General features: G+C 38.3%; 1 protein-coding gene across 1 annotated transcript; it reads right to left on the bottom strand.

The window, feature by feature from the left end:
- On the bottom strand, nt 1-26,799 carry LOC107572380 (gamma-aminobutyric acid receptor subunit gamma-2-like). The gene is made up of 9 exons (XM_016258817.1): nt 26,422-26,799; nt 15,404-15,546; nt 13,225-13,292; nt 11,454-11,674; nt 10,316-10,398; nt 7,980-8,117; nt 3,757-3,894; nt 2,074-2,211; nt 1-20 (listed from the first exon to the last, which is right to left on the bottom strand). Exons 1-9 carry the CDS (start codon nt 26,535-26,537, stop codon nt 1-3), a joined length of 1,065 nt encoding a protein of 354 aa, XP_016114303.1. The 5' UTR covers nt 26,538-26,799.
- Between the last annotated feature and the right edge of the window lie 827 nt (nt 26,800-27,626).

Raw genomic sequence — 27,626 nt, 5'->3', positions numbered from 1 at the left:
TCAACGGAGGGGAGAGTCCCCTGAATCAACAGAAAACAATATAAAGTTAATACACATATAAGAGCAGACTCTAGTTGGTACTGCGGTTCTTCCTAAACCCAGAGATCCCAAACACACTATTGGATGCAAAACAAACAAATATTCCAGACAGAGACTGCTTTCTCTAAAACTTTGGGCATAAAGGATAAATTAGAAATTGCCCTATAATTACATAAGACTTTTCCACCATGGGTCTAACAGTTTTGGGTTTTAATTGCTGTCAGAAAACCAGGGACGACTCATCACCTGTGCAATGGCATCTCAACAGTGAAGGATGGTGGTGTTACTGTGGGGGTGTTTATTTTAGCAGTAGTCACAGGGAGACTGGTCATGAGAGAAGTAAATCCGAACAAATGAAAATACAGAAATTCTCAATGAAAACCTGGATCAGAGCACTCAGGACCTCAGATTGCACTGGAAGGTTCACTTTCCAACAGGACAATGATCCTAAGCAAGTCAATACTATGCAAGAGTGTCTTAGGGATGCCTCTGTGAATATTGAGTGTCCCAGTCAGAGCCCAGATTTGAACCCAATCAAACATCTCTGGAGAGACCTGAAAATGTCTGTCCACCGGTGGTACCCATCCAACCTGAGAGAGCTTGAAAGGATATGCAGTGAAAAATGGCAGAAAATCCCCAGATGCTCAAAGCTTGTTGACTCATATCCAAAAAGACTTGAGGCTCTAATCACTGCCAGTTATGGGTTATGGGTCAGAACACTTATACAGTGTAGTTACTTTAGCCTGGTTTTAGAGGGGTTTTAACCACTTTTTTTTAGCTGGTCAATCTGGGAGTCTGGGACCTCATCTGTTGATTGCAGATTAGGGGTAATTCAGTGTCTGATCTTTCTTAGGCACTACACTCTTTTTTAAAACAGATGAAGGATCAAACTACTGAAAAATGCAGTTAACTTAATAGTGTTGCTACTTTTAGATACCAGCATTGTCTTTTTGTCTTTATGTTGTAGCCTGACGAAAGGAAACTAAAGTAGAAAATATTAGTCTCTATGGTGATAAAGGGCATTTAATATCTTCTGTTAATCTGGACCAATCAAGAGGGCTGGGAGCCTAAAAATGTTTTTAGACTCCAGTGCTCATGCCCTCAAAAAAGAGGCATATTCATTCACCACCACTGCCTCCAGATTAGCACCGCCAAAGTCTCATCTGCAAACCGTGGGTGTCTGTAAACGGAGAAGGAAGTTGATGTATCCCAGGGCATTCATGACTCAAGCCAAATCACACAGACCGATGCACACAGACAACAGCACGACTGCATGCCACAGCATCAGGTCACTCTAAGAATAGCTCTACTCCGAAAAAGGAAGTGTGTATCTATACTAACACGTTTCACAATCTTTTTTATGCGATTGCCATGATGCATTAGGATGGCTGCAAACTGCTGACTGCCTCCACAAGTCAATCACCGCTCTCTCACTGATCTCTCCTATTATTTTTTGTCATAGTCTCTTTCTCACTCCTTCTTTCTGCTGTACATGATCTTACTCCACCCTGCAATGTTTTGGCTAAATCTTAAACTACACGCTGGTAAATGGGATTACACTTGCTGTCGTGAGATATGGCTCTGTATCACCAAAGCTGTGATTCAGCCGTAGACACAAGGACCCAGGCCAATGCATTGAACTCTGTGAAGTGAAGCATTAGATATACCCCAAATGTATTATATCTCATGTTTAACCACTACAGATTCACCAGAGCCCGTGGCAAATGTCAGAAGGACTTGCCAAGATAAGGCTGTTCTTGATGGAGTACATGAGCGCCAGCTGCCCGGTGATCGCCCAGTCCTAGCCCAGATATATCAAGCCACTAGATTTGAAAGCTACTTGATCAGGCGACCAGGTACACATAGCATAGTGTATTATAAAAGACCCGCTTGCAACACTTATTGGCCAAAAAAAAAAACACAGTTGCTTCAATGACAAATAGTATCAAACCCAATTAAACTTGTTTTTGCAATTTTTTGAAATTTAAGGAAAAAAAGCATGCCAGTATTCAAGATGTAAACCTGAAACTGTACCTGACACAGTCCTGACAACCTCTGTGGTATTTCTCAGGCCAACAAAGGAGAACTGGTAAAGACGCCAGGAGCGGATGTCTCCAACCTCCACTGAGCTGCGTTTCCACTTGTATACAATCTCCTCCTTGGGGTAGCCATCTGCAGAAACAAACAATTGGAATTGGTCCAAAAACTTGGTCCAAAACAAACAACAACAGAATTGTCTATTGACGAGCAGGCTGGGGCGCTGCGGCCGGCGGACAGGTGGAGGCAGCAGCTGCCCGCCGGGGCAGAATGTCGGATCGCCTCAGTCTGCTCCTGTGCAGCCGAGAACTGCTGGGCCATATTCTCGACTGTGTCGCCGAAAAGGCCGGAATGGGACACAGGGACCTTGAGGAACCGAACTTTGTCAGTGTCCCTCATGTCGACCAGACACAATCAGAGGTGACATTCCTGGACCACAAGTGTGGACATCGCATGACCCAGAGAACTCGCGGGGGTAATTCAGTGTCTGATCTTTCTTAGGCACTACACTCTTTTTTAAAACAGATGAAGGATCAAACTACTGAAAAATGCAGTTAACTTAATAGTGTTGCTACTTTTAGATACCAGCATTGTCTTTTTGTCTTTATGTTGTAGCCTGACGAAAGGAAACTAAAGTAGAAAATATTAGTCTCTATGGTGATAAAGGGCATTTAATATCTTCTGTTAATCTGGACCAATCAAGAGGGCTGGGAGCCTAAAAATGTTTTTAGACTCCAGTGCTCATGCCCTCAAAAAAGAGGCATATTCATTCACCACCACTGCCTCCAGATTAGCACCGCCAAAGTCTCATCTGCAAACCGTGGGTGTCTGTAAACGGAGAAGGAAGTTGATGTATCCCAGGGCATTCATGACTCAAGCCAAATCACACAGACCGATGCACACAGACAACAGCACGACTGCATGCCACAGCATCAGGTCACTCTAAGAATAGCTCTACTCCGAAAAAGGAAGTGTGTATCTATACTAACACGTTTCACAATCTTTTTTATGCGATTGCCATGATGCATTAGGATGGCTGCAAACTGCTGACTGCCTCCACAAGTCAATCACCGCTCTCTCACTGATCTCTCCTATTATTTTTTGTCATAGTCTCTTTCTCACTCCTTCTTTCTGCTGTACATGATCTTACTCCACCCTGCAATGTTTTGGCTAAATCTTAAACTACACGCTGGTAAATGGGATTACACTTGCTGTCGTGAGATATGGCTCTGTATCACCAAAGCTGTGATTCAGCCGTAGACACAAGGACCCAGGCCAATGCATTGAACTCTGTGAAGTGAAGCATTAGATATACCCCAAATGTATTATATCTCATGTTTAACCACTACAGATTCACCAGAGCCCGTGGCAAATGTCAGAAGGACTTGCCAAGATAAGGCTGTTCTTGATGGAGTACATGAGCGCCAGCTGCCCGGTGATCGCCCAGTCCTAGCCCAGATATATCAAGCCACTAGATTTGAAAGCTACTTGATCAGGCGACCAGGTACACATAGCATAGTGTATTATAAAAGACCCGCTTGCAACACTTATTGGCCAAAAAAAAACACAGTTGCTTCAATGACAAATAGTATCAAACCCAATTAAACTTGTTTTTGCAATTTTTTGAAATTTAAGGAAAAAAAGCATGCCAGTATTCAAGATGTAAACCTGAAACTGTACCTGACACAGTCCTGACAACCTCTGTGGTATTTCTCAGGCCAACAAAGGAGAACTGGTAAAGACGCCAGGAGCGGATGTCTCCAACCTCCACTGAGCTGCGTTTCCACTTGTATACAATCTCCTCCTTGGGGTAGCCATCTGCAGAAACAAACAATTGGAATTGGTCCAAAAACAACAACAACAGAATTGTCTATTGACGAGCAGGCTGGGGCGCTGCGGCCGGCGGACAGGTGGAGGCAGCAGCTGCCCGCCGGGGCAGAATGTCGGATCGCCTCAGTCTGCTCCTGTGCAGCCGAGAACTGCTGGGCCATATTCTCGACTGTGTCGCCGAAAAGGCCGGAATGGGACACAGGGACCTTGAGGAACCGAACTTTGTCAGTGTCCCTCATGTCGACCAGACACAATCAGAGGTGACATTCCTGGACCACAAGTGTGGACATCGCATGACCCAGAGAACTCGCGGTGATCTTCGTCGCTCGGAGCGTGAGATCAGTTGCGGTTTGGAGCTCTTTTAGAACTTCCGGACGTGACCACCCTCGTGCAGGTCCCTCAGTGCTTTAGCCTGAAGAACCTGCAGTAACGCCGTAGCGTGTAAGGCGGAGGCAGCTTCTCCGCAGGCCGTATAAGCATTGCCGGACAGACCAGACGAGTACCTACAGACCCGGGAAGGGAGGCACGGTTCGCCCTGCCCGGGTGGAGGCGGTATTAGGACACAACTGCATCGCAACCAACCGCTCCACCGGGGGGGACCCCCGTATACACCCTAGCTGCACCACCGTCAAGAGTGGTGAGGGAGGAGGAGTTAACAGGTTGGTTTCCGGCAGAAGAAGGTGCCATCCACAACCTGGTAAGCCCTTTATGCACCTCCAGGAAGAATGGCACTGGGGCGGGGCGCTGAGAACTCATTATCCCAGAGGCACTAGTGCTCCGTACCACTTCCGTCAAAAGTGTAGCGAAGGCTAGGTGTGTGAATACATCTTTATCTATATAAATATATATACGTATATACAGTGTTGGGAAGGTTACTTTGGAAATGTAATAGGTTACAGATTACAAGTTACCCTACTTAAAATGTAATAGTAGTGTAAATTCTTCAATTACTTTATTAAAGTAATGTAACTGATTACTTTTGATTACTTTTCTAAATTTCTAATGAATGTTTATTTGCAACAGTTATCATTTTCAAACATTTACACCATGCAGTGTACACTGCACTGTTAGACTTTCAAAATCCTTCATCACTTGAATTAAGATGATCAAATTTGAACACATCCACCACAAAATCAGACTTTAGTACCACCTTTTATTTTGAGCAAGATTAATCTTTAATGAGCCGAAAAGAATGCACGTCACACCTCTGTTCATCAATTTGCACTGGCTACCAGTAGCTGCTCGCATAAAATTCAAGGCATTAATGTTTGCCTACAAAACCACCACTGGCTCTGCACCTATTTACCTAAATTCATTACTTCAGAGTTATGTGCCCTCTAGAAGCTTGCGTTCTGCAAGTGAATGACGCATTATTGTGCCATCACAAAAATCACTTTCACTGACTTTTATATTAACTGTTCCCTCCTGGTGGAATGACCTGCCCAACTCAAGTCCTTAGCCATCTTCAAGAAACGACTAAAAACATCTGTTCCACCTTTATTTGACCCTCTAACTCTAGCACTCTCTATTCTATTTTAATTCAAATTTTTTATTTAAAAAAAACACTAGCTTTATATTTTTTCTATTCTATCTACTTGTTTTTCTTTGTGTGTGTGTGTGTGTGTATATGTGTGTGTATAATATATATATATATCTTGCTACACTGCATTAGGCTAACCGAGACCTGCCGTAGCTACAGGTCAAAACACAACTGCCTTTGTCTTACTCTCATTAAAATTTAAACCAAAAGTTTAAGGGCATCCTAGCTTTCATATCCTATAGACAAGCGGTTAAAGAGCTGAGATAATTGTTGTTGCTTTGCTTAAAAGACATAAATTTGGGTGTAGTCAGCATAAAAATTAAACAATACTCTGTATTTGTTAAAAATCAATATAGAAGAGAATTAAATGAGGGCAATAAAACAGCTTTGAGGGACTCCATATGTCAAAACTAATTTAGTGGGGGGAAAAAACCCACCGACACAGACTCTAATTCAGTCGAATCAACGGAGGGGAGAGTCCCCTGAATCAACAGAAAACAATATAAAGTTAATACACATATAAGAGCAGACTCTAGTTGGTACTGCGGTTCTTCCTAAACCCAGAGATCCCAAACACACTATTGGATGCAAAACAAACAAATATTCCAGACAGAGACTGCTTTCTCTAAAACTTTGGGCATAAAGGATAAATTAGAAATTGCCCTATAATTACATAAGACTTTTCCACCATGGGTCTAACAGTTTTGGGTTTTAATTGCTGTCAGAAAACCAGGGACGACTCATCACCTGTGCAATGGCATCTCAACAGTGAAGGATGGTGGTGTTACTGTGGGGGTGTTTATTTTAGCAGTAGTCACAGGGAGACTGGTCATGAGAGAAGTAAATCCGAACAAATGAAAATACAGAAATTCTCAATGAAAACCTGGATCAGAGCACTCAGGACCTCAGATTGCACTGGAAGGTTCACTTTCCAACAGGACAATGATCCTAAGCAAGTCAATACTATGCAAGAGTGTCTTAGGGATGCCTCTGTGAATATTGAGTGTCCCAGTCAGAGCCCAGATTTGAACCCAATCAAACATCTCTGGAGAGACCTGAAAATGTCTGTCCACCGGTGGTACCCATCCAACCTGAGAGAGCTTGAAAGGATATGCAGTGAAAAATGGCAGAAAATCCCCAGATGCTCAAAGCTTGTTGACTCATATCCAAAAAGACTTGAGGCTCTAATCACTGCCAGTTATGGGTTATGGGTCAGAACACTTATACAGTGTAGTTACTTTAGCCTGGTTTTAGAGGGGTTTTAACCACTTTTTTTTAGCTGGTCAATCTGGGAGTCTGGGACCTCATCTGTTGATTGCAGATTAGGGGTAATTCAGTGTCTGATCTTTCTTAGGCACTACACTCTTTTTTAAAACAGATGAAGGATCAAACTACTGAAAAATGCAGTTAACTTAATAGTGTTGCTACTTTTAGATACCAGCATTGTCTTTTTGTCTTTATGTTGTAGCCTGACGAAAGGAAACTAAAGTAGAAAATATTAGTCTCTATGGTGATAAAGGGCATTTAATATCTTCTGTTAATCTGGACCAATCAAGAGGGCTGGGAGCCTAAAAATGTTTTTAGACTCCAGTGCTCATGCCCTCAAAAAAGAGGCATATTCATTCACCACCACTGCCTCCAGATTAGCACCGCCAAAGTCTCATCTGCAAACCGTGGGTGTCTGTAAACGGAGAAGGAAGTTGATGTATCCCAGGGCATTCATGACTCAAGCCAAATCACACAGACCGATGCACACAGACAACAGCACGACTGCATGCCACAGCATCAGGTCACTCTAAGAATAGCTCTACTCCGAAAAAGGAAGTGTGTATCTATACTAACACGTTTCACAATCTTTTTTATGCGATTGCCATGATGCATTAGGATGGCTGCAAACTGCTGACTGCCTCCACAAGTCAATCACCGCTCTCTCACTGATCTCTCCTATTATTTTTTGTCATAGTCTCTTTCTCACTCCTTCTTTCTGCTGTACATGATCTTACTCCACCCTGCAATGTTTTGGCTAAATCTTAAACTACACGCTGGTAAATGGGATTACACTTGCTGTCGTGAGATATGGCTCTGTATCACCAAAGCTGTGATTCAGCCGTAGACACAAGGACCCAGGCCAATGCATTGAACTCTGTGAAGTGAAGCATTAGATATACCCCAAATGTATTATATCTCATGTTTAACCACTACAGATTCACCAGAGCCCGTGGCAAATGTCAGAAGGACTTGCCAAGATAAGGCTGTTCTTGATGGAGTACATGAGCGCCAGCTGCCCGGTGATCGCCCAGTCCTAGCCCAGATATATCAAGCCACTAGATTTGAAAGCTACTTGATCAGGCGACCAGGTACACATAGCATAGTGTATTATAAAAGACCCGCTTGCAACACTTATTGGCCAAAAAAAAACACAGTTGCTTCAATGACAAATAGTATCAAACCCAATTAAACTTGTTTTTGCAATTTTTTGAAATTTAAGGAAAAAAAGCATGCCAGTATTCAAGATGTAAACCTGAAACTGTACCTGACACAGTCCTGACAACCTCTGTGGTATTTCTCAGGCCAACAAAGGAGAACTGGTAAAGACGCCAGGAGCGGATGTCTCCAACCTCCACTGAGCTGCGTTTCCACTTGTATACAATCTCCTCCTTGGGGTAGCCATCTGCAGAAACAAACAATTGGAATTGGTCCAAAAACAACAACAACAGAATTGTCTATTGACGAGCAGGCTGGGGCGCTGCGGCCGGCGGACAGGTGGAGGCAGCAGCTGCCCGCAGGGGCAGAATGTCGGATCGCCTCAGTCTGCTCCTGTGCAGCCGAGAACTGCTGGGCCATATTCTCGACTGTGTCGCCGAAAAGGCCGGAATGGGACACAGGGACCTTGAGGAACCGAACTTTGTCAGTGTCCCTCATGTCGACCAGACACAATCAGAGGTGACATTCCTGGACCACAAGTGTGGACATCGCATGACCCAGAGAACTCGCGGTGATCTTCGTCGCTCGGAGCGTGAGATCAGTTGCGGTTTGGAGCTCTTTTAGAACTTCCGGACGTGACCACCCTCGTGCAGGTCCCTCAGTGCTTTAGCCTGAAGAACCTGCAGTAACGCCGTAGCGTGTAAGGCGGAGGCAGCTTCTCCGCAGGCCGTATAAGCATTGCCGGACAGACCAGACGAGTACCTACAGACCCGGGAAGGGAGGCACGGTTCGCCCTGCCCGGGTGGAGGCGGTATTAGGACACAACTGCATCGCAACCAACCGCTCCACCGGGGGGGACCCCCGTATACACCCTAGCTGCACCACCGTCAAGAGTGGTGAGGGAGGAGGAGTTAACAGGTTGGTTTCCGGCAGAAGAAGGTGCCATCCACAACCTGGTAAGCCCTTTATGCACCTCCAGGAAGAATGGCACTGGGGCGGGGCGCTGAGAACTCATTATCCCAGAGGCACTAGTGCTCCGTACTACTTCCGTCAAAAGTGTAGCGAAGGCTAGGTGTGTGAATACATCTTTATCTATATAAATATATATACGTATATACAGTGTTGGGAAGGTTACTTTGGAAATGTAATAGGTTACAGATTACAAGTTACCCTACTTAAAATGTAATAGTAGTGTAAATTCTTCAATTACTTTATTAAAGTAATGTAACTGATTACTTTTGATTACTTTTCTAAATTTCTAATGAATGTTTATTTGCAACAGTTATCATTTTCAAACATTTACACCATGCAGTGTACACTGCACTGTTAGACTTTCAAAATCCTTCATCACTTGAATTAAGATGATCAAATTTGAACACATCCACCACAAAATCAGACTTTAGTACCACCTTTTATTTTGAGATTGATCTGAAGTTCAATGCAGATTTAAAATCATAAGAAATATTTACTGATACTGTTTTTGAAACCAAATCTTTGCATAACTACAGGAAACACTGCATGTAACAATGGTTTGGAAAAAAATTGTTAATTAAAAAATTATAATAAATAAAAGCATATACATCAACTCAAATACGGTTATCTATTAAGCATGTGTCCTATTCTGTGTACTAAACTCCTGAAACATTGGTGTCTCTTTGTATATGACATGACTCAAAATAAGTAAAATGCTCATGAAGTGACTCTAGAGCAGTTCTAGAGATTATGTTTATGTGTTCATGTACTCATATATTGAGGCGGCAGAGGTTGAAAACACTGCGAGCTTCAGTAGGTCTATGTGTAGTAAATGAAACTGCATGTCTGTGCCATTAATTTCGGACTGGGAAAAAAAATTCAGGCCGGGAAATCTCACACTCCTACACCCACAACAAATTCTGAAACATGGACAACCCTATTTTTTGTATGGACCTCACACACTGAAAAAAATGTTTCATCATCCAATTAAAAAAATGTAGGGTAATGACTCACATCTACATTTTTTTACTTGAGCCAATGAAAAATAAATAACTTGCCCTTTTTTTCAGTTTCTTCTGAAACTACAGATGATGCTATCCCATTAGACTGTCCATTCCGCATCTGCTGCTTCATTATTACCATAATAAACCATTTCCCCTACATCCTCTCCAAAGTCAAAGGACAGGAAAAATTCCATGGTTTCTTCCTGGCACAGCTTGCTCGTGTGAGCATGTAAAAACATGTCTCTCCACATTGGGCCAAATTGTCACTTTCCTCATTATCTGTCCTTCATTTTTCAAGACGAAAATAGAAGTGAAATGTCTTCAGTAGCATCCTAAAAATGGTTTCCATGCTCTCAGCTGCATCTGAGCGTGGAAGCAGACACTAGGTGTAGAAAACTGGAGAGAAAAAGCAGTAAAGAATGGAAGAGATATGGATGGATTTGCATGTTGAGCATATGAGCAGACTTACAGCTTGAGAACTCCAGGGGACATGAATGTTCATCCATCGGAAAGTTATTCAGTTTAAGCTGGCACTCTGCATCAATGGTCAACCTACAGACAGAAATTTCAAATTTCTTTTTATCAGCCATTTCATTAGCACACCCCACATTTATAATTTCCAGCGCTAGAATATGCATAGAATATACATAGTACTAGAATATACATAGCACAATAAAAAAAATGACTGACAATTTAAAAGCTATTAAGGCGGGGCAGGCGTGCATCATATTTGTTCAAATTGGATGAATTCTTCCTGAAAGCAAGTAATCAGACTAGAGTTGCATTAAGAATCAATTAAACAAGTCAGAATGAACATCAAACCGTGATCAGCTGTTAAGTGTTTCATCAATGGTACCCAGCAAAAGCTACCCAGATAGCAAGGCGAATAAACAGCCAATAAACAGTGAATAGTGTTCCCTAATCTAAAGTGTTATCATTAAATCATATATTTTTCTACATACTTAAAGTGCATCTTATTTTAGTAAGATTTATTCGGAATGTATTTATATCTTTGTGTTGAAAAATTTGAAAAAGTGATTTATATTGTGCTCAATATGCTCACAGTGCTCGATATGAGGGATAATGCATGCTCCTTGTTGAAAAAAAATCCCCTCTTTAAAACCACTATCTTATTTCGATTCATAGCATTGTGTATTACGTTACTAAAAACAAATGCAGTAACCAATGTTAGGTAAATGTGTGTTTATTTACAAAAACAGTCAGGGTTTAGTCCCTAAAATGTTGAGCTATTTTGTTTTGCCACTGTTTAAGCAACGTGCACAGAAACCACCCCGCGGTTAATAGCTCTGCATCTGCACTCGAGACTCTGTTAATGGAAAGAAGCACTTTAGCCGAGAATCGGGTTGTTTTTTTAGAACAGAAAGGATGCTGTGCATGTGAGGGACTGAGAGATAACAATCCAAACAACAAGAGAGAGAGAGAGAGAGCGAGAGAGAGAGAGATATTGAACCAACATCACTTTGTAACTTTAAATCAATGCAGTTAGCATTCAACAGTCACTTAGCATTGTTTCAATGGTTGCTTGTTATCTGGGTACGCTCAGATTATGCATGTTATGTTCATTCAAAATTAAAGCATGCATTTACCTTAAAGTGTACAGTATACGCCCGTCGTTCCATATCCGAAGCATGCGATTAGGTGTGGTGATCCAGTGGGCATCTGCTTTCTTAGAGTTGCGGAAAAACGTGTCAGGGATCCAGATTTTTCCCACCATGTTGCTGTTGAGACGCAGAACCTTCATGCTGCTGTTGAACTTCAGCCGCCTGTCATACCACGTCTGGGCGAAGAAGATGTCAATCGTGTACTCCTGAGGAATCGAAAGGGGCAGACCATTCAGACAAAACCAATGCTTGAGTGCATACCCCTGTGTCCCAATTAGAATATTACACGAATTCCACTTTGTTTGGCCTTTTTGGCCATTTTAGAACAGAAGGAAACGGGACAAGCCAGACGCAAACATGTGCACTATTGGCTATTCTAAACAAGTTCGGCGCAACTGAATCAATACATAAACACTGATTTAATGCATGTTGAAGCTAAATCCTGGTGCAAATTCAAACAATCACTGGAGACTGGAGACAACTCTAGGATAACTCTTGTTATATGCTTCATACGGTTTCACGTTTAGGGACTGTCACAGCCCATGCAAACTCCTTTTCTTACAGATGCATACTATACAGATATAAATGTAGCCATTTATAAATGTAACAGTCCACATCTCCAATTAATTTCATAGCAACAGGCCAAACAGCGTTTCATCATCAACTAAAATTATTGATACATATTTCATTATATGCTGTAAGTAGCGCAATTACATTCATTGAAATATGTTTTTTTTGTAATATATATTATATTTGTTATCGGACTTCACATATACCTTTTATTTATTCTAAGAACATTAAATGTAATGAGATCATAATAATGAATCCTTTACATTTACAGAGAACATAAATGAGAGCAACATGTTAAAATGTTCCGAAGACTGAATGTGTTTCGGCTGACACTTATTTTGTGTTTTGTTTCTATTTATTATATAATAATATAATTTGTAATTTTACCCTGTCCTGCTGCTTTCAAACTGTGTTCCTTCTGTGTAATGTTAAAAGTGCTGTTTATAACATTTATATGTTTTGGCACACAATGTAAAGCATAGAGCTATACATTTTAATGTTCTTTAATAAATTAGCCCTGGGTGTAATTTTAGTTAGGTATTTTAGTTGCTTGATATCTCTTGTGTGTGTAGCCATATGTTTCAGTTCATCTTTGTCGGTTATTATCTTTGCTAATTTGCTTAGTTGTTACATTTGTAATTGGTTTGTTGTTATTTTCTTAAATAAGATTATATGCAAAATGCAACACGCGATTCATCAATACAAATCACTATAGAACCTAAGCATTAAAAAACATCCAAAATAAACACAAAATAACAGTTACAGTAACTAGTAAATTATTTGGTTTAACTCTTTAGGTTTACTAATCAGTCTATCTTAACATGCTGCGTCACTAAAATAGAACATACTAAAATACACATCAAATGTCAGACAATCATAAATAAAATGTATTGTGGAAACACTGCTCGGCAAAACCAAACTGAAGCACACTGAAGGTACCTGACAGATTAAAACATAATGTTGCATTTTGTAATATCACTCTGATATACAGTATATTTAAGAATTTCAGCTTCACAGCTGTCAGTTTATAATGCTGATATTAACATTTGTGTATAAAAGCATGCTAATGATAATGCAATATAAAGTAAAAAGTATTTCCTGTTGGACACACAAATCTTTTGGTGAAAGAAAGAAACATGATATACTTTGATATTCATAAAAGCATGTGTTAGAGCATTTCTCTTACCATGTTGATGGCATTAACTGGACCAATGCTGTTGACAAACATGTCAGTGTGGATCACCGTTGGTTTGACTGTAGAGAGAAACAATTAGTTTAGTTAGCTAAGTTAAGTTAAGGTGATGACAATAGAGTAAGGTTCACTTGAACATTTTATCTTTTGTTAAAGTAAATGACAATGTCCTGCAATTATATACTGACTTCAACAGATATTCAATAAATTATCTCTATTTGTGATCCGCAGAAGAGGTAGGTGGAATTTTATAATATAACACCGCTTAAAATATTATGGCACTAAAACGCTGCCATATTTACTATATTATTTAATGCAAACACACTCTTAGCACAGCGGCCCAAAACGCAAAAAGACAGAAAAAAACACTGATTTTAGTTGTAATTAATTTAATTGAATTCTCCTGGCATTTCTTTCTGCAAATTCATCCACAATGTCTTTGGTGTTTAATTTAAGGCTTCGTGTATTCTCAATGGAAAGAATGTCTTCTCCAGATGTTCACTGATGGACTGGAGTGCTGTGGATTATTGTGATGTTTTTATCAGCTGTTTGGACTCTCATTCTGACGGCACCCATTCACTGCAGAGCATCCATTGCTGAGACACTGATGCAATGCTACATTTCTACAAACCTGATGAAGAAACACACTCATCCTGATCACGGATGATCTGAGGGTGAGTACATTTTTTGCAAAAAAATATTTTTGGGTGAAGTGTTCCATTAGTTCATTCCTAAATAAATAAATAAATAAATAATAAGCAAGCTACTTGCTCACACACAGCTGTTTCTCACTAAATGGAGCGAGATATTTAGCAGTATTTAGGCATCGCTTCGTCATAAACAAGCAGTCACCAGCATTTAGCATCACAGCACAGTTTTCATTCACAGTTTTCACAACAAATTCACACAACTAAAACTACCTTTGGTTCCCTGGTTGGAGCGAGATTTTAATGACAAGGGCTGAAAAATAAAATAAAATAAAATAAACATATAAAAGTACAGTCACATTTCTCAAATGATCTTCTTTTATGTTCCACAGTTTATTTCTTTCTAAAGCTACTTTTATAAAGTTTATTTGATGCTTTTTGTAATTTTTTTTCTTTTTCTTTAAAATTTTTTTTTTTTATACAATATTTGCTTTAAATTAGCATCTGGGAGTAATTTCTCAACCATATTTGATGTGTGATTAATTTAATTAGATTAATTGCCACATTGTGTAATTAATTAGATAAACATTTTGAATCTTTTTCTTTTCTTTTTTTGCTATTTGTCCTGAGTGCGTGAGACTGAGCTTGAAAGTGTGCGTCATACACCAAATCACGGCAATCATTCTCTAGTTTTGATTCGGAAATTAATTAGTTCAACACCTGGGTGATTTACAAAAACAAGGAAAATAATTAATACGTCTTGGGGAACAAACTGTTAAATCAAAATCCATTTGGCTCAAAAATCCATGGGGTCACATGGCCCTGTGTTAAACGATGTTGTGCAAAGAGCCGGAGATCAGGAGTTTGTGTAATCAGATCTCATCTAAAATCTTTGGCAAAGGTTTTAACCTTAAAATTATATGACACCAAACAATGATTCTTTATAAATGAAACATGAATTTTATTGGCTATTCTAGATTACATTAAAACTAGGCTAAAACACACACATACACACACACACACACACACACACACACCTCATCTAAAATCTTTGGCAAAGGTTTTAACCTTAAAATTATATGACACCAAACAATGATTCTTTATAAATGAAACATGAATTTTATTGGCTATTCTAGATTACATTAAAACTAGGCTAAAACACACACACACACACACACACACACACACACATATACAGCTCAGAAAATTGAAGGAATGAGTTAACGGAGTTGCATGTAGTTTTCAAAGTTCTAACACTCGTTTCCACGAGTGGTTTTAAAATCACCTGAGAGAATTCACAAAGCAGAGGTTTGTCTTAAGTTTACTGCTTAACGCAATTCACTGTTGTATGCATGGGCAGCAAAACGGACAAAATAGTTTGGTGTGTTATTAAATCAGAATGTAACGAGGTTCAGAATTCTTGGAGATTAAACATGTATTTGAGCCAATTGTTAAACAAAACAACACATGCGGAGAACCGTCTTCAGTAGCTCAGATCTGAATGTAAAAAAAGAAACTGAACCTACCTCCGATGTCTGGCCGCAGCTTGTTATCGTAGCCGTCTAGTAAGCTGTTCAAAATATGTGTGACGTCGCTCTCGTACACTTTGGGGGTCAGAACCCACGTTTTGTTCGCCACTTCATCATCATCACTTTCCAGCTGGACAGAGCTAATGGGCAAACAAAAACACAACGACACGAATAAAGGTGAATCAATGTTGCTAATCTGTCACACTGAACTCTTTTACATGTCCTGGTTTCAACAAAAATGCGCTTTTATTTCTGTAGTCTCTAGAATGTAAGCTAAGATCATGTTTTGTCCATATGATCTGGTTCTGCTACTCTATGATCTTGTTAACAAGCCATCAAGCGAGTATACTGGAAACCTTTATTTCTATCTGAAAGCAGACACATTTTGCTGAAATGTGACCATGGACCACAAAACCAGTCATAAGGGTCAATTTTTTTGAAATTGGGATTTATGCATCATCTGAAAGCTGCATAAATAAGCTTTCCATTGATGTATGGTTTGTTAGGATCGGACAATATTTGGAAATCTGGAATCTGAGGGTGCAAAAAAATCTAAATATTGAGAAAATCACCTTTAAAGTTGTTCAAATGAAGTTCTTAGCAATGCATATTACTAATCAAACATTAAGGTTCGATATATTTACAGTAGGAAATTTACAAAATATCTTCATGGAACATGATCTTTACTTAATATCCTAATGATTTTTGGCATAAAAGAGAAATGTATAATTGTGACCCATACAATGTATTGTTGGCTATTGCTACAAATATCCCCCAGCGACTTAACACTGCTTTTGTGCTGCAGGGACACACATGTCTTCCAAAGAGTCACTAATGAATTTTTTCTCTATATCCCATAAATTGAGAAAGAAAATACAAAAATGCTTAGGTTAATGTATATAAACCAAAAGTAGTAACATATTAACCATTGGCGGAGTTTTCTGTGTTTCCACTGGTGTATGGTAGGAGGCGCTATTACACATCTTCAGAAAGAGTACTGAATTGTTGGCTCAAAACACAGCAAAGAAGCAGCAGAAATCAGAAGCATATGCAAAATATTGTGACCATCAAACATTAAACAGCATATAAATCAAAACCGCCTAACGCTACTGAATGAAATGTTGACGCATGAAGTGGTTTAGGACGGTGAAGCTTTGGATGTGTTGATGAAGTGATCGACACCATCGCTCAGACATAGTCTTTAACAAAAACACCATTTTCTCAGCTTTTCGTTCAATACACTCTTAAAAATAAAGGTGCTTCAAAAGGTTCTTCAAGCGATGCCATAGAAGAACCATTTTTGGTTCCACAAAGAAGCATTCAGTCAAAGGTTCTTTAAAGAACCATCCCTTTTTGTAATCTGAAGAACCTTCTTTCGCCCCAAAGAAGCTTTTGTGAAACAGAAAGGTTCTTCAGATATTAAAGGTTCTTTATGGAATCATTTAGACAAAAAGGTTCTTCTATGGCATCGTGAAGCACCTTTATTTTAAGAGTGTATGTTGCTTCTTACCCACATTCTAGTGTTGATTAAAAAGATTGCATGAAGCTAGAATAAAACTGTTTTTTGTTGTTGTTGTTTAAAAGCAGAGGCTCTGTTCTTTCTTTTGACATATTGCACGTTCAGATAATCATACAACAAAGCATTCTGCAGGCCATGAAAATTTTGTGAAAATGATCAAAAATGTTGGTGGTGGTTGGCAACTGGGAAAGAGTTAACTAATTAACTACAGTAATTATTTCAAGAAGACTTGACTGATCTCTGGATCTTTTGCATAGAACACATGGAGATGTTAACAATGTTTATCAAAACAGAGAAATCAATTAGATAGAAATGCAAGGTATATAAAATAGCAATTAAAAATGATAAAAGCCCAGGATGGAAGCAGATTGAAGATGCACATGTTTTATTACTCTGCTGAACTGAAAATGGCTGCTGTGCTTTCCATAATTGGACATGTGACCATGGCAACAAATAAAGTTTTTTAAAAGGTCATTTAACTAGAACCTTAAAAAAGGGTGCCATCTAGAGGAGGACAAAGATAACGTTCAGTCTTTGCAGAGTGTAGGTGTGCTGGTGGAGGCTGGTGACAGACAGACGTACAATAATAATGTTGCATTAGAGGTGGAAATGTGCTCTCGCTCCGTCTTTCTCGCTGGCAGCGCTCCCAGAATCAGATTGTGAGGGGAAGCTGCGACAAACGCAAGCCTCTGTTTTGCATCTACAACATTATCTCATGTGTTCTGTGCAAACAGGCTATAAATCATTTTAATCACATGCTAATGTGCTTCATAAACTACCTGCTTGGGTTAATAGTAGAGTTTATGTTTGCATAGCAGTGCACAGCTGCTATCTATCTATCTATCTATCTATCTATCTATCTATCTATCTATCTATCTATCTATCTATCTATCTATCTATCTATCTATCTATCTATCTATCTATCGTCTGTCTGCCTGCCTGCCTGCCTGCCTGTCTATCTGTCTGTCTGTCTGTCTGTCTGTCTGTCTGTCTGTCTGTCTGTCTATCTATCTATCTATCATTTATCTGTCTGTCTGTCTATCTATCTATTTATCTATCTATCATTTATTTGTCTGTCTATCGTCTGTCTGTCTGTCTGTCTATCTGTCTGTCTGTCTATCTATCATCTGTCTGTCTATCTTTCATCTGTCTGTCAGTCTGTCTGTCTGTCTGTCTGTCTGTCTGTCTGTCTGTCTATCTATCTATCTATCTATCTATCTATCTATCTATCTATCATTTATCTGTCTGTCTGTCTATCTATCATCTGTCTGTCTATCTTTCATCTGTCTGTCTGTCGGTCTGTCTCTCTGTCTATCTATCTATCTATCTTGTCCTATGCAATTGACTAAAATCTTAAAGTATATCAGAGGCAGAGAGAAGCAATCATTCGCAAATGAATGCTGAGGACCTTGGCAAAGCAATCAGACAACAATGGATGGTGTGAGGCAGTAACCATGGAGTCTGTAGAAGACAGAAAAGCATAGCCTTGAGAGAAACATGTGACTGAGAGCTGTGCTGCTCTGGCAACTTCAGAAACATTTCAGAAAGTCGAGACTGTAACACTTTCAAGGCATTTCATTGTACATTAATATGGGGAGAACACACGGCATCATGACAGACTTTTCAGCAACACATGAAACCTTCCTGCTGGACTCCTTTTAAGCAGTTAGCAAAAATTAATACTTTAAGCATCCCAGAACAATTGAGATAAATTGAACATCAATTAGACCTGTTGCAATGATTACATTATTGCAACAACAACAACAACAAAAAAAATCATGATAATTGTGCAATTTACATTGCATCGCATGTGATGGACTGGCCATCTCTGGTCCGAGATGCTAGGATAGACTCCAGCATCTCTGCAACCCTACAGAGGAAAAGCGATGGACACTGCATTCCAAATAAATGATTTTGTAAGTGAATACTAGAAATGCTTTGACATTTCAGAGTTATTTTGAACACAAAGCACTACAGGTTTATTTGACTGTCACCGCTGTATAATTCCAAAACATTTTGATCTATATGTTACCATGCAAAGATAATGCAACAAAACAGGCAACACGCCACAGAAAAGAAGCGATTTATCCTTAAAACAGAATGATATAAAAGATAATGGTAACACTTCACAATAAGGTTCCATTAGTTAATGTATTAACCAACATGAACAAACAATGAACAGTACATTTATTACAGTATTTATTAATCTTTGTTAATGTTAGTTAATGAAAATACAGTTGTTCATGTCAACAAGCACAACTTTGATTTTAATAATGCATTAGTAAATGTTGAAATGAACATTAACTAAGATTAATAAATGCTGTGTTCATTCTTAGTTCATGTTTACTAAAGTAGTTAACTAATGAACCTTATTGTAAATTGTTACCAATATAATATATACAATAATGGGTAACACTTTATTTTAAGGTGTCCTTGTTACACATGTTACATGTACTTACTATTATAATAACAATTAATTATGCAAAATTACATGCAAGTAAGCCAAACCCAAATCCTAACCCTATAGTAAGTGCATGTAGTTAATTATTATTACTCAGTATTTACATGTATAATTACACTGTAACAAGGACACCTTAAAATAAAGTGTAACCCAATAATGTATACGTATGTAATTACATTATTATTACAATTACATTATTGTATACAGTATATAAAATAATGCAATCTATATTCAAAACTATGATGACTACAGAAAGTCTTCATTCAGGTAAAATGAAATCTTGTGAGTTTAATCGGACCACCTTAAAAAAGAAATTGCGAGAGAACTCTGCCTTTTAATTCAAATGAAATAGATTAAGCCAATGATTGATCACAACAACAATCATATCATAACAATTAATTACCCACAATTAATGTCATAATAGTGACAGCCCTGATATCAGTGAAGTTAATATATTTCACTCAATATGCTGCAAATAAAAGCCATAAATATAGCCTCAGGTGATTATCAAGGGGCCACGGATAAATGACTCAAGTAGACGTGAATGAAAAATCTTTATAGAAGTATTATATTATGTATTATAGCAGAAGATGCAAAACAGTTAGTTTTGCTGCTTGATATCGCACACCAGTGTTTCTTACCATATTATTTGAATGTATTATCTTAATTATAAACAGTGGTTTGTAGCGTAACAGTTTTACCGTTTGCTGCACTTTCTTATTCTTCTCGTTATTTCCCTACAGCGGCTAATGAACCGGAGGTCTCGCACATTCACAGAAAACTGCTTACTTATGCGTTGAAAAATAAGGTGGATACGTTTATTTTTAAATAAAATAGTTTTCAATATCATTAGGACAAAAAATGATTTAACATTTAATGATCTATAAGCATTTTAGACATCACAGATTTCTTTGTAAACTGATCTCTCTCTCTCTCTCTATATATATATCCTCTTAAGACCCGAGAAAAGATTTTTAGGAAAAAAATAGTTTTTTTTCATGTCTTTACATTGTTTAGAGAATAAAAAATAAAAAAAAGATATTTCGTTCATAAGTTATGATATGTCCTTTTTAAAAAATAAAAAGACATGAATGAACATGCATAGGCAAAAACAATAGATTTTTTAAATCACCAATACATTTTTAGTTTTCAGGATTTTTTTTTGGACCAAACTTTGTATAAAGATGATTCTCAACTATTTATAACAGAATGATTTGATATACCATTTTTATTTCTGCAAAATGTGTGTAAAATGGCCACAAACGGGTTTTCTCATTATATACAATGTATCTATAAACTAAATATAATTTGCATATTAATAAGTTTTTGGGGCAACATGTAAGGAAAAAAGAAGTGTAATAATGGGAGTAATATTTGACAAGATTTTCATAATAATATACAATATTTCATAGAATATTGAAACATAATTTCTTTCCCTATTCATTTGTTGTGTCTCCCAAAATGCTAATAAACATGCTTTTAGTCCCAGTGTCCTCATATGAAATCAACCTCCTGTTTCGTAACAGAAAGTCATATTTTGATTTGAAACCCCATAACATTTTCCCGAGATGTTGATTTATGACAGACAGTTTAAAAATTAGACAGATTTAAATGATAATTACAAAATATTATCATATAATTCCATAAGAGTGTCACTCAATTAATATCAGACATATTTGAAGACCAAGGAGAGGGAGTGGTCATAGTGAAACATCCAAACATTTGGTATCTCTGAAAAGCCCTGAATGTGCTCTGTACAGGACATCCAGACTTACAACTGTGGCATGTATCGTCTCAGAGAAATACACCAAAATATAATGTCCTCATATGAGGTCACAGGGTCTCAGGAGGATATATATATAAAGACACTACACATCAATATATCTATTTACGGAGATTTTAACCTGAGACCTAAAAGGATTTTCTATCCTGTGGATTCCACTGATGGACAACATTAGTATTACAGCCTAAATCTCTCATTTCCATTGATATAAATGGCTGATCTTTTAGTAATTGTTGTTAGGAAAATTCATGAAATTCAGCATGTTTCCTCAGAATGTCCTCTTGTGCATGTGTACCAAGTTTTGTGAAGTTTTTCAAATAACGGGGAATGGCTTTCTCGTGAGGACATAGATCAAATACTAATAATTACTAATAATAATCAGCTGATTTTGGGGCACTGGTTTGGATTCAAGGAAAGACTTTGAAGGCTTAGAAATGACTCTTCTAGAGTTATAAGCAAGAATGTGCTACTGCTATAAGCTGCTCAAGTTTGATTGGCTGCTGGCAGCCATGTTTGTTTGTTTGTTTATCCGAGACATGAACCAAAACAGCATTGATCTTATTATAGTGCCACCTACTGTCAGATGGATGTGTGTGCATCCCACCAATCTCTGTGACTGTTTCTGAGGTACAGATGCTTTTAAGGGAAGAAAAAGAATAACTAACTAGAAGAATAAGAAATGAAAATCAGAACAACTACACTCACTGCTTGGTCTTGGCCGGGTGGGAAAGCAAGCTTTTTCATGTGCTTTAGATTAAAAATTCCTTGCAGTGTGCTTGAAATGCAGGCCTTCATCAACCCTGTAAGAATAATCCAGGTTATGCTAGACTTAAGAGAAACTGCACATATCCAATGACAGTAAAATGACTAATAAGTGTACAGAACAGAAGTACATTCTTATGATTTTTTACGGGTTTTATGAGTAGGCCTACCACACAAACGTTTATTCAGAATCAGTGTTGGGGAAAGTTTTTTTTTTTTTTTTAAAGTAATGCATTACATTATTGCGTTACTTCTCAAAAAAGTAAATAATTACGTTACTTGGCTACTTTTTATGAAAAATAATGTGTTACTTTACTTTTGCGTAAATTGTTCCATCTGGACTGGGCTTACTTGTTTGTTTTTAATATAAAAATGTCTATTTTTAAGCAAATGTAGAAGCCCTTTCACGCCAAACGTGAAGAGAATAAGCCTCAGGCTGAAGGAAATGTAATGTCAGTCAATAGAGAATGTGAAGATACGCCTTTAGTGCCGGGCCGCTGCCGCCATTCTGGGAGGAACGCCCTCTGCTACAAATGCTGAAATTAATATGGATACCTGTTTATCATTTGTTTTTGATTTGAAGTTAAATATTCGCATTCTTCATTGTAGCGTTCGCAAGGAAGAGAAGTCATTTTATCGCTTTGCATAATAATTTTTTTGTAGAATTTTTTTACAATGTAGGTTGATTACAGTCATATGGTAGAACATCCAAATAAAAGTGTGTGTTCAACAAGCTGACAGAAGTCCATCCATTTCTTTGTAGGAAACATTTCAGTGGCGAAGTATAATTGTTGTGATTGTAAATAGGCTACTCATTTTTCCACGGCCACGGAGGAGAATCAGAGATTGTGGGTCATATCCAGCGGACAGACACGAACACACTGGATTTTTAATATTTATTTCATCAAATGACAACCAAAATCAAATCCCTGGGAGCTTGTTAACAGTTTTGTAGCATTTTAAAATGCTGGCTTGATGTACTAAGACAGTGATATAAGACAGTGAAAACGCTTAACGTGTAAATAAACACGTTTTGTTCCCATTTTGGGCTCATATGCATGTCTGCACATAGTAAATGCTTTACAATTTTGTCTTGGTACACTGAGCCAAGCAGCGCGATTCTCCCAGTATGGCGGACAAACAAAGACGTTTCCCAGAACTCAACGCGGCGTGACGTCAGCTTCACTTTCTCTATACACGGGAAAACAAAGTGACTTGCGTTACTTATTTGAAAAAGTAAAAAAGTATTGAGTTACTTTACTAGTTACTTGAAAAAAGTAATCTGATTATGTTAATTTAGTTACAGTACTTAACCTAAGAGTTAACCTAACCTTTCTTAAAGACACATTAAGCTGTCTATATTTAACCAGGTTTAGTGTTTATTGAAAAAGAATAATGGGCCATGAGCTGCCAAGTCAAATGTTAACTAACACAACGTGCATGCATTTTCTAATTTTTTGCCTCCAAAGGTCATAAAAAGGCTTTATTTTCTTCATGCAAAATATAACAGTGGGGAGATTTTTAGAAATACAACAATACACTATGAAAATGCTTCAATTTTGCAATGGCCAATCTTATATGTGAGGAAATAACTTGTCTGCGTGGCCCAAATGGCTTCTGTGTGGTGGTGAGATTTTCATTTCATCCTTACTGAGTGTAATGAAATAACATGTCTGCTTATTGCAATTCAATAATCAGCCCATGCAGCAATGCAGCAAAACGCTCACCGTAACCCTTTTGTGATGCTTATGTATAAGATGTATAAGACAGCGGATAATGAAATGGAGATGATATTTCCCTTGATGGGACGCTGATGCCATTTTTGTTTATTGGGCCCAGCTCTTCTGCTGAAGTACACCATCTGGTGCATGTAGCCCACTTGTCCATCACTAGTCCAAAATGAGGCTGCAGACAGGCAGAAGAAACCAAATGTCCCCATCTACACTCTCCTGAAGATAAAGTGCTACTAACAATACATCAGCTGACCTGTAATGGCCTTCGGTTCCCTAATTAGATGACCTTTGAACAGTCTGGATATTCACATCTTAAGCCTAACTAAATAAGATTGGTCACACTTTATTTTAAGGACAAATTCACACTATGGCTAAAAATCAACTACAACTTTTGCCTCAATAAACTCCTAATTTGCTGCTTATTAATAGTTAGTAAGGTAGCTGTTAAGTTTAGGTGTGGGGTGGATCTAAAATAGATCACAAAATCCAAAGATGCATTAATATGTGCTTTATAAGCACTAATAAACAGCCAATATGCTAGTAATGTGCATGCTAGTTAATAGTGTGAATTGGTCCTTAAAATAAAGTGTTACCATAAGATCAGATTAAAGTTGAACTGTGATTAGTTTTTATATTCAAAAATAATTATTTGAAGAAAAAAAAAAAAAGATACTTTATTGCAGGTTTTTTGACTGGTTTTGCTTCAGGCCTGTTTATTTTGCTGTCCTAACTATGCATGATTATGTTTTTGGCCTGCAACTAACTGAGAACCACTGATTTATGAAACTGGAACAACACTGATTTTTAACAAATACTATCATATATAAATGCTATCTCACGTACAGACATTTTTTTTACTACTGCCTTTTTCCTCAAAGACAGCAAATATTTGTATTTATGCATCAGTAACACATCAATAAATTGGCTTTTAATGTCTTCTGGACATTTGGGAAGATGAGAGAGTAACTTCTGAATATCATAACGTACCATCTCACGTGTTGTCTGCAACACACCGCGCGCATTTGGGAGTCTCGGGTCAACTTTGAAACATCTGAGCTTTGGTTCAGAACATCTTCCGTGTTACTACAGACCTTGCTCTTAAACCAGCATGCTGAGTGCTATCAAAGGCAGCAGCAATCTTTTCATCACACCACAAGTGAGTGTATTAATCCCTGTGGTGCGACTCCAGATGAAAATGTCATAGTCTTGGGGTGCAGCCGACACGTGCATCAGATGAGCGTTTGATCCCTGTGTATCTGACACTTGCTTGGTCTATTCCTTATGGGTCCGAAAAATACACCCCCACATCATTCAAACAACCAGACGAACAAAGTAATTTAGTTGTAAAATAGTAGAACACCTACAGTCTTCTATTTCAAAGTTCAAGTAGATTAGGGAGATAACCCTGAGTGACAGCATTAGCAGCATTATCAATGCTAATCCTTCTGTAAGTAATTGTCAATCAGTGATTTCAGCAATGTTAAGAACAATTTAAAATTCTGCTCCTAAGAGTGCACAGCTGTTTGAATCCCTCAGTAACTGTCCTTTCCCGATCAGTTATCACTACACTATCCCAAATAAGGCCCAGTTGTAAATAGGTGGCTTTCTGGATGGACGCTCTATGCGAAATTGTTTGGAATGTATGATAGAAAATTGTTATGACATCAAATCTGTGGCAGATAGCAAAGCTATTTATTGCATTATCCTGATAATGGAAAGCAAGCATTATATTACAAAACACTGGTTAAATATAGGAACATAAGCAGGCTTTTACCATAACTACAATAGATGCTTTTGTCAGTAATCTCCTCGAATGTAGAAAGCCCATGTGACTGATGCAACTATATGCTCCAGTCTTTAAAAGGTGATGAAATGCACAATGTTTTAACTTAAATGTGTATGCTTAGCGTTCCAAATCAGAAAACTACAAAACCTGTGAACAGAAGGTTCAATAATATGTGCCTACTGGGGTTTGATTAGGCCAGAGATGCATGCTAAAATAAAAAACTTTTTGCATGTACAGCACTGGGATCTCAGGGGACCAAACATAACGTAAAGCCAATCTCAACAAAACATGACAGCTGAAACCCCCTGATAATCATTTATTTCAATATTTTGATATTTGTATGATTTGTTCCGTGTCCAAGCTCCGACGGTGTAGTTACAGGCCAGAATTCCTCCTGATTCTTCATCAGCAGGTGGAGAGGAGGAGTCAATCCCTGACTTAAATCTTCTTAAACAAACGTCTTGACTGAAATGGCCTCATGTAGATGGCAAAGCTTTGAACTTTAGCCCTTGACTAAGTACAATGAGAAACAGCATGCATAGTTCATTGAGGAAAAAGGCTCATCTATCCTAATGCTACCCTGAATTTGATTTAATGGCTGTTTGAATCATGACACACATCCTGACAGAACACGGTCATTATATAACTAGTATAAGTTATATAATTATTACTAGTATTATTCGATAGCTTTATACACCATCAGCACCACTGCCTCATATAGGGATTTTCTGGAGCTTATTTAAAGGGTTTTGCCTCCAGCAATGTAAAAACAACTGCAAGCCCCAACGTCGCCAGATATTCATCTGATTTCATCTTCATACTGTCACAAAACACACATCCATTACACCGAGGCAAACAGATTGGAGGAAAGCATGGGAAACAGAGCAGCGCATGCACTCACAGCCCATATAACGTTTGCGCACCAGAACACATTAGAATGTTAAATTCGTCCTCTCGTGTGATAGTCTTACCTCAAAGGAAGATGGGCGATTAGAAAAGCCCACAGAAAGAGCTTGGGCGTGATCGCGGGGATGGCCATCGCATTCAAGCATTTAGAGGAAAAATGAAAAGCAGCCACGATCACCATCTTGCTCGTCCCCTTTCTTTACTGCATTTCTTCGCTGTGACACATAGCAGATCGCGTTGGCTTTCGCGTCTCAGAGCCGCTGCTGCGATGCGATTCAAGCCCTCACAAAACAACAAAGCACGCACGAGCTGCCTGCTCTATTACTGCAGGTTTCTGGAAATAAATGCAAGAGATGAAGGCGATCTGTCCGGGTCCAGTAGAACTGCTAAATGTGTGAAAGCGGATCTGATGCACGTCGCTGCAGCAATACAACACATGCGTGGTAGAGGCGCAATCAAAACTCACATGCTTTTATTAATAAATCAGAAAACATTATAACTACCACGCAAACAACGTCTTATATAGAGCATGCACTCACGCATTATATGGCGTCTGAATTTTGTTGTTGTTATTATATTAGTCTCTGTTATTATTATTATTACTTTTAAATAGAACAATATTTAATGAACAAATCTTAAATGTAGGCTGTTGGCGGCTGCCGAGCAACTTAATATAAAATTAGTGGAATTTTAGTGTTGAACGCGACTTATCCAATCATAGATACAGGTTATTTTATTAATGTTAACGTATTAGAGGCATTTATTAATATTGAAATTGAAATACTCTAGGCTATTAATATTTTTTAGCTTGTAAGGGGTAAATGGATGTGGAGATTTGTATAAGAATTATTTAATATGTCCATAAATGACTAAATTAAAGGTCGTATGTGATTTGGAGTGTAAATAGCACTATGTGTGTGTGGAGAGAGAGAGAGAGAGAGAGAGAGAGAGAGAGGAAGCTGTCATCTCTCACAGCATGAGGAAAAACAAGAGCATGGTAATGCCACGTGATGTAGGCGACCAATCACTGCATACAGCTCACAGATGTCTCATATGAGTCTATCTGAGGTAGAGTGACAGGATTTTAGTGACAACAACTATTTAAGGTTAGAAACTCACTTTCAGCACTATGTATAAATCTAGTAAGCATCAAGTGGAGGGGATTGTGTTCCAGGACCATGGACAGCTCCTTAACTGTCTCCACTGTGAAATCTCTGTTCCAGTTTCAACCATATTTAGGGTGACACACAATCAATCAATCAATCAGTCA

This window comes from Sinocyclocheilus grahami, unplaced genomic scaffold, assembly GCF_001515645.1.
Source record: "Sinocyclocheilus grahami isolate Dianchi unplaced genomic scaffold, SAMN03320097.WGS_v1.1 scaffold1742.1, whole genome shotgun sequence".
NCBI lineage: Eukaryota > Metazoa > Chordata > Actinopteri > Cypriniformes > Cyprinidae > Sinocyclocheilus > Sinocyclocheilus grahami.
This window is presented reverse-complemented; position numbering and strand designations above follow the sequence as displayed.

Bases quoted from the DNA above. Each gene is read 5' to 3' on its own strand.
- LOC107572380 (XM_016258817.1), bottom strand. From the start codon at position 26,537: ATGGTGATCGTGGCTGCTTTTCATTTTTCCTCTAAATGCTTGAATGCG. The intron at 15,547-26,421 runs GTAAGACTATCA...TTTGCCCATTAG, and splicing joins ATCGCCCATCTTCCTTTGAG to CTCTGTCCAGCTGGAAAGTG. The intron at 3,895-7,979 runs GTACAGTTTCAG...TTGTTTCTGCAG, and splicing joins GGTTGTCAGGACTGTGTCAG to ATGGCTACCCCAAGGAGGAG.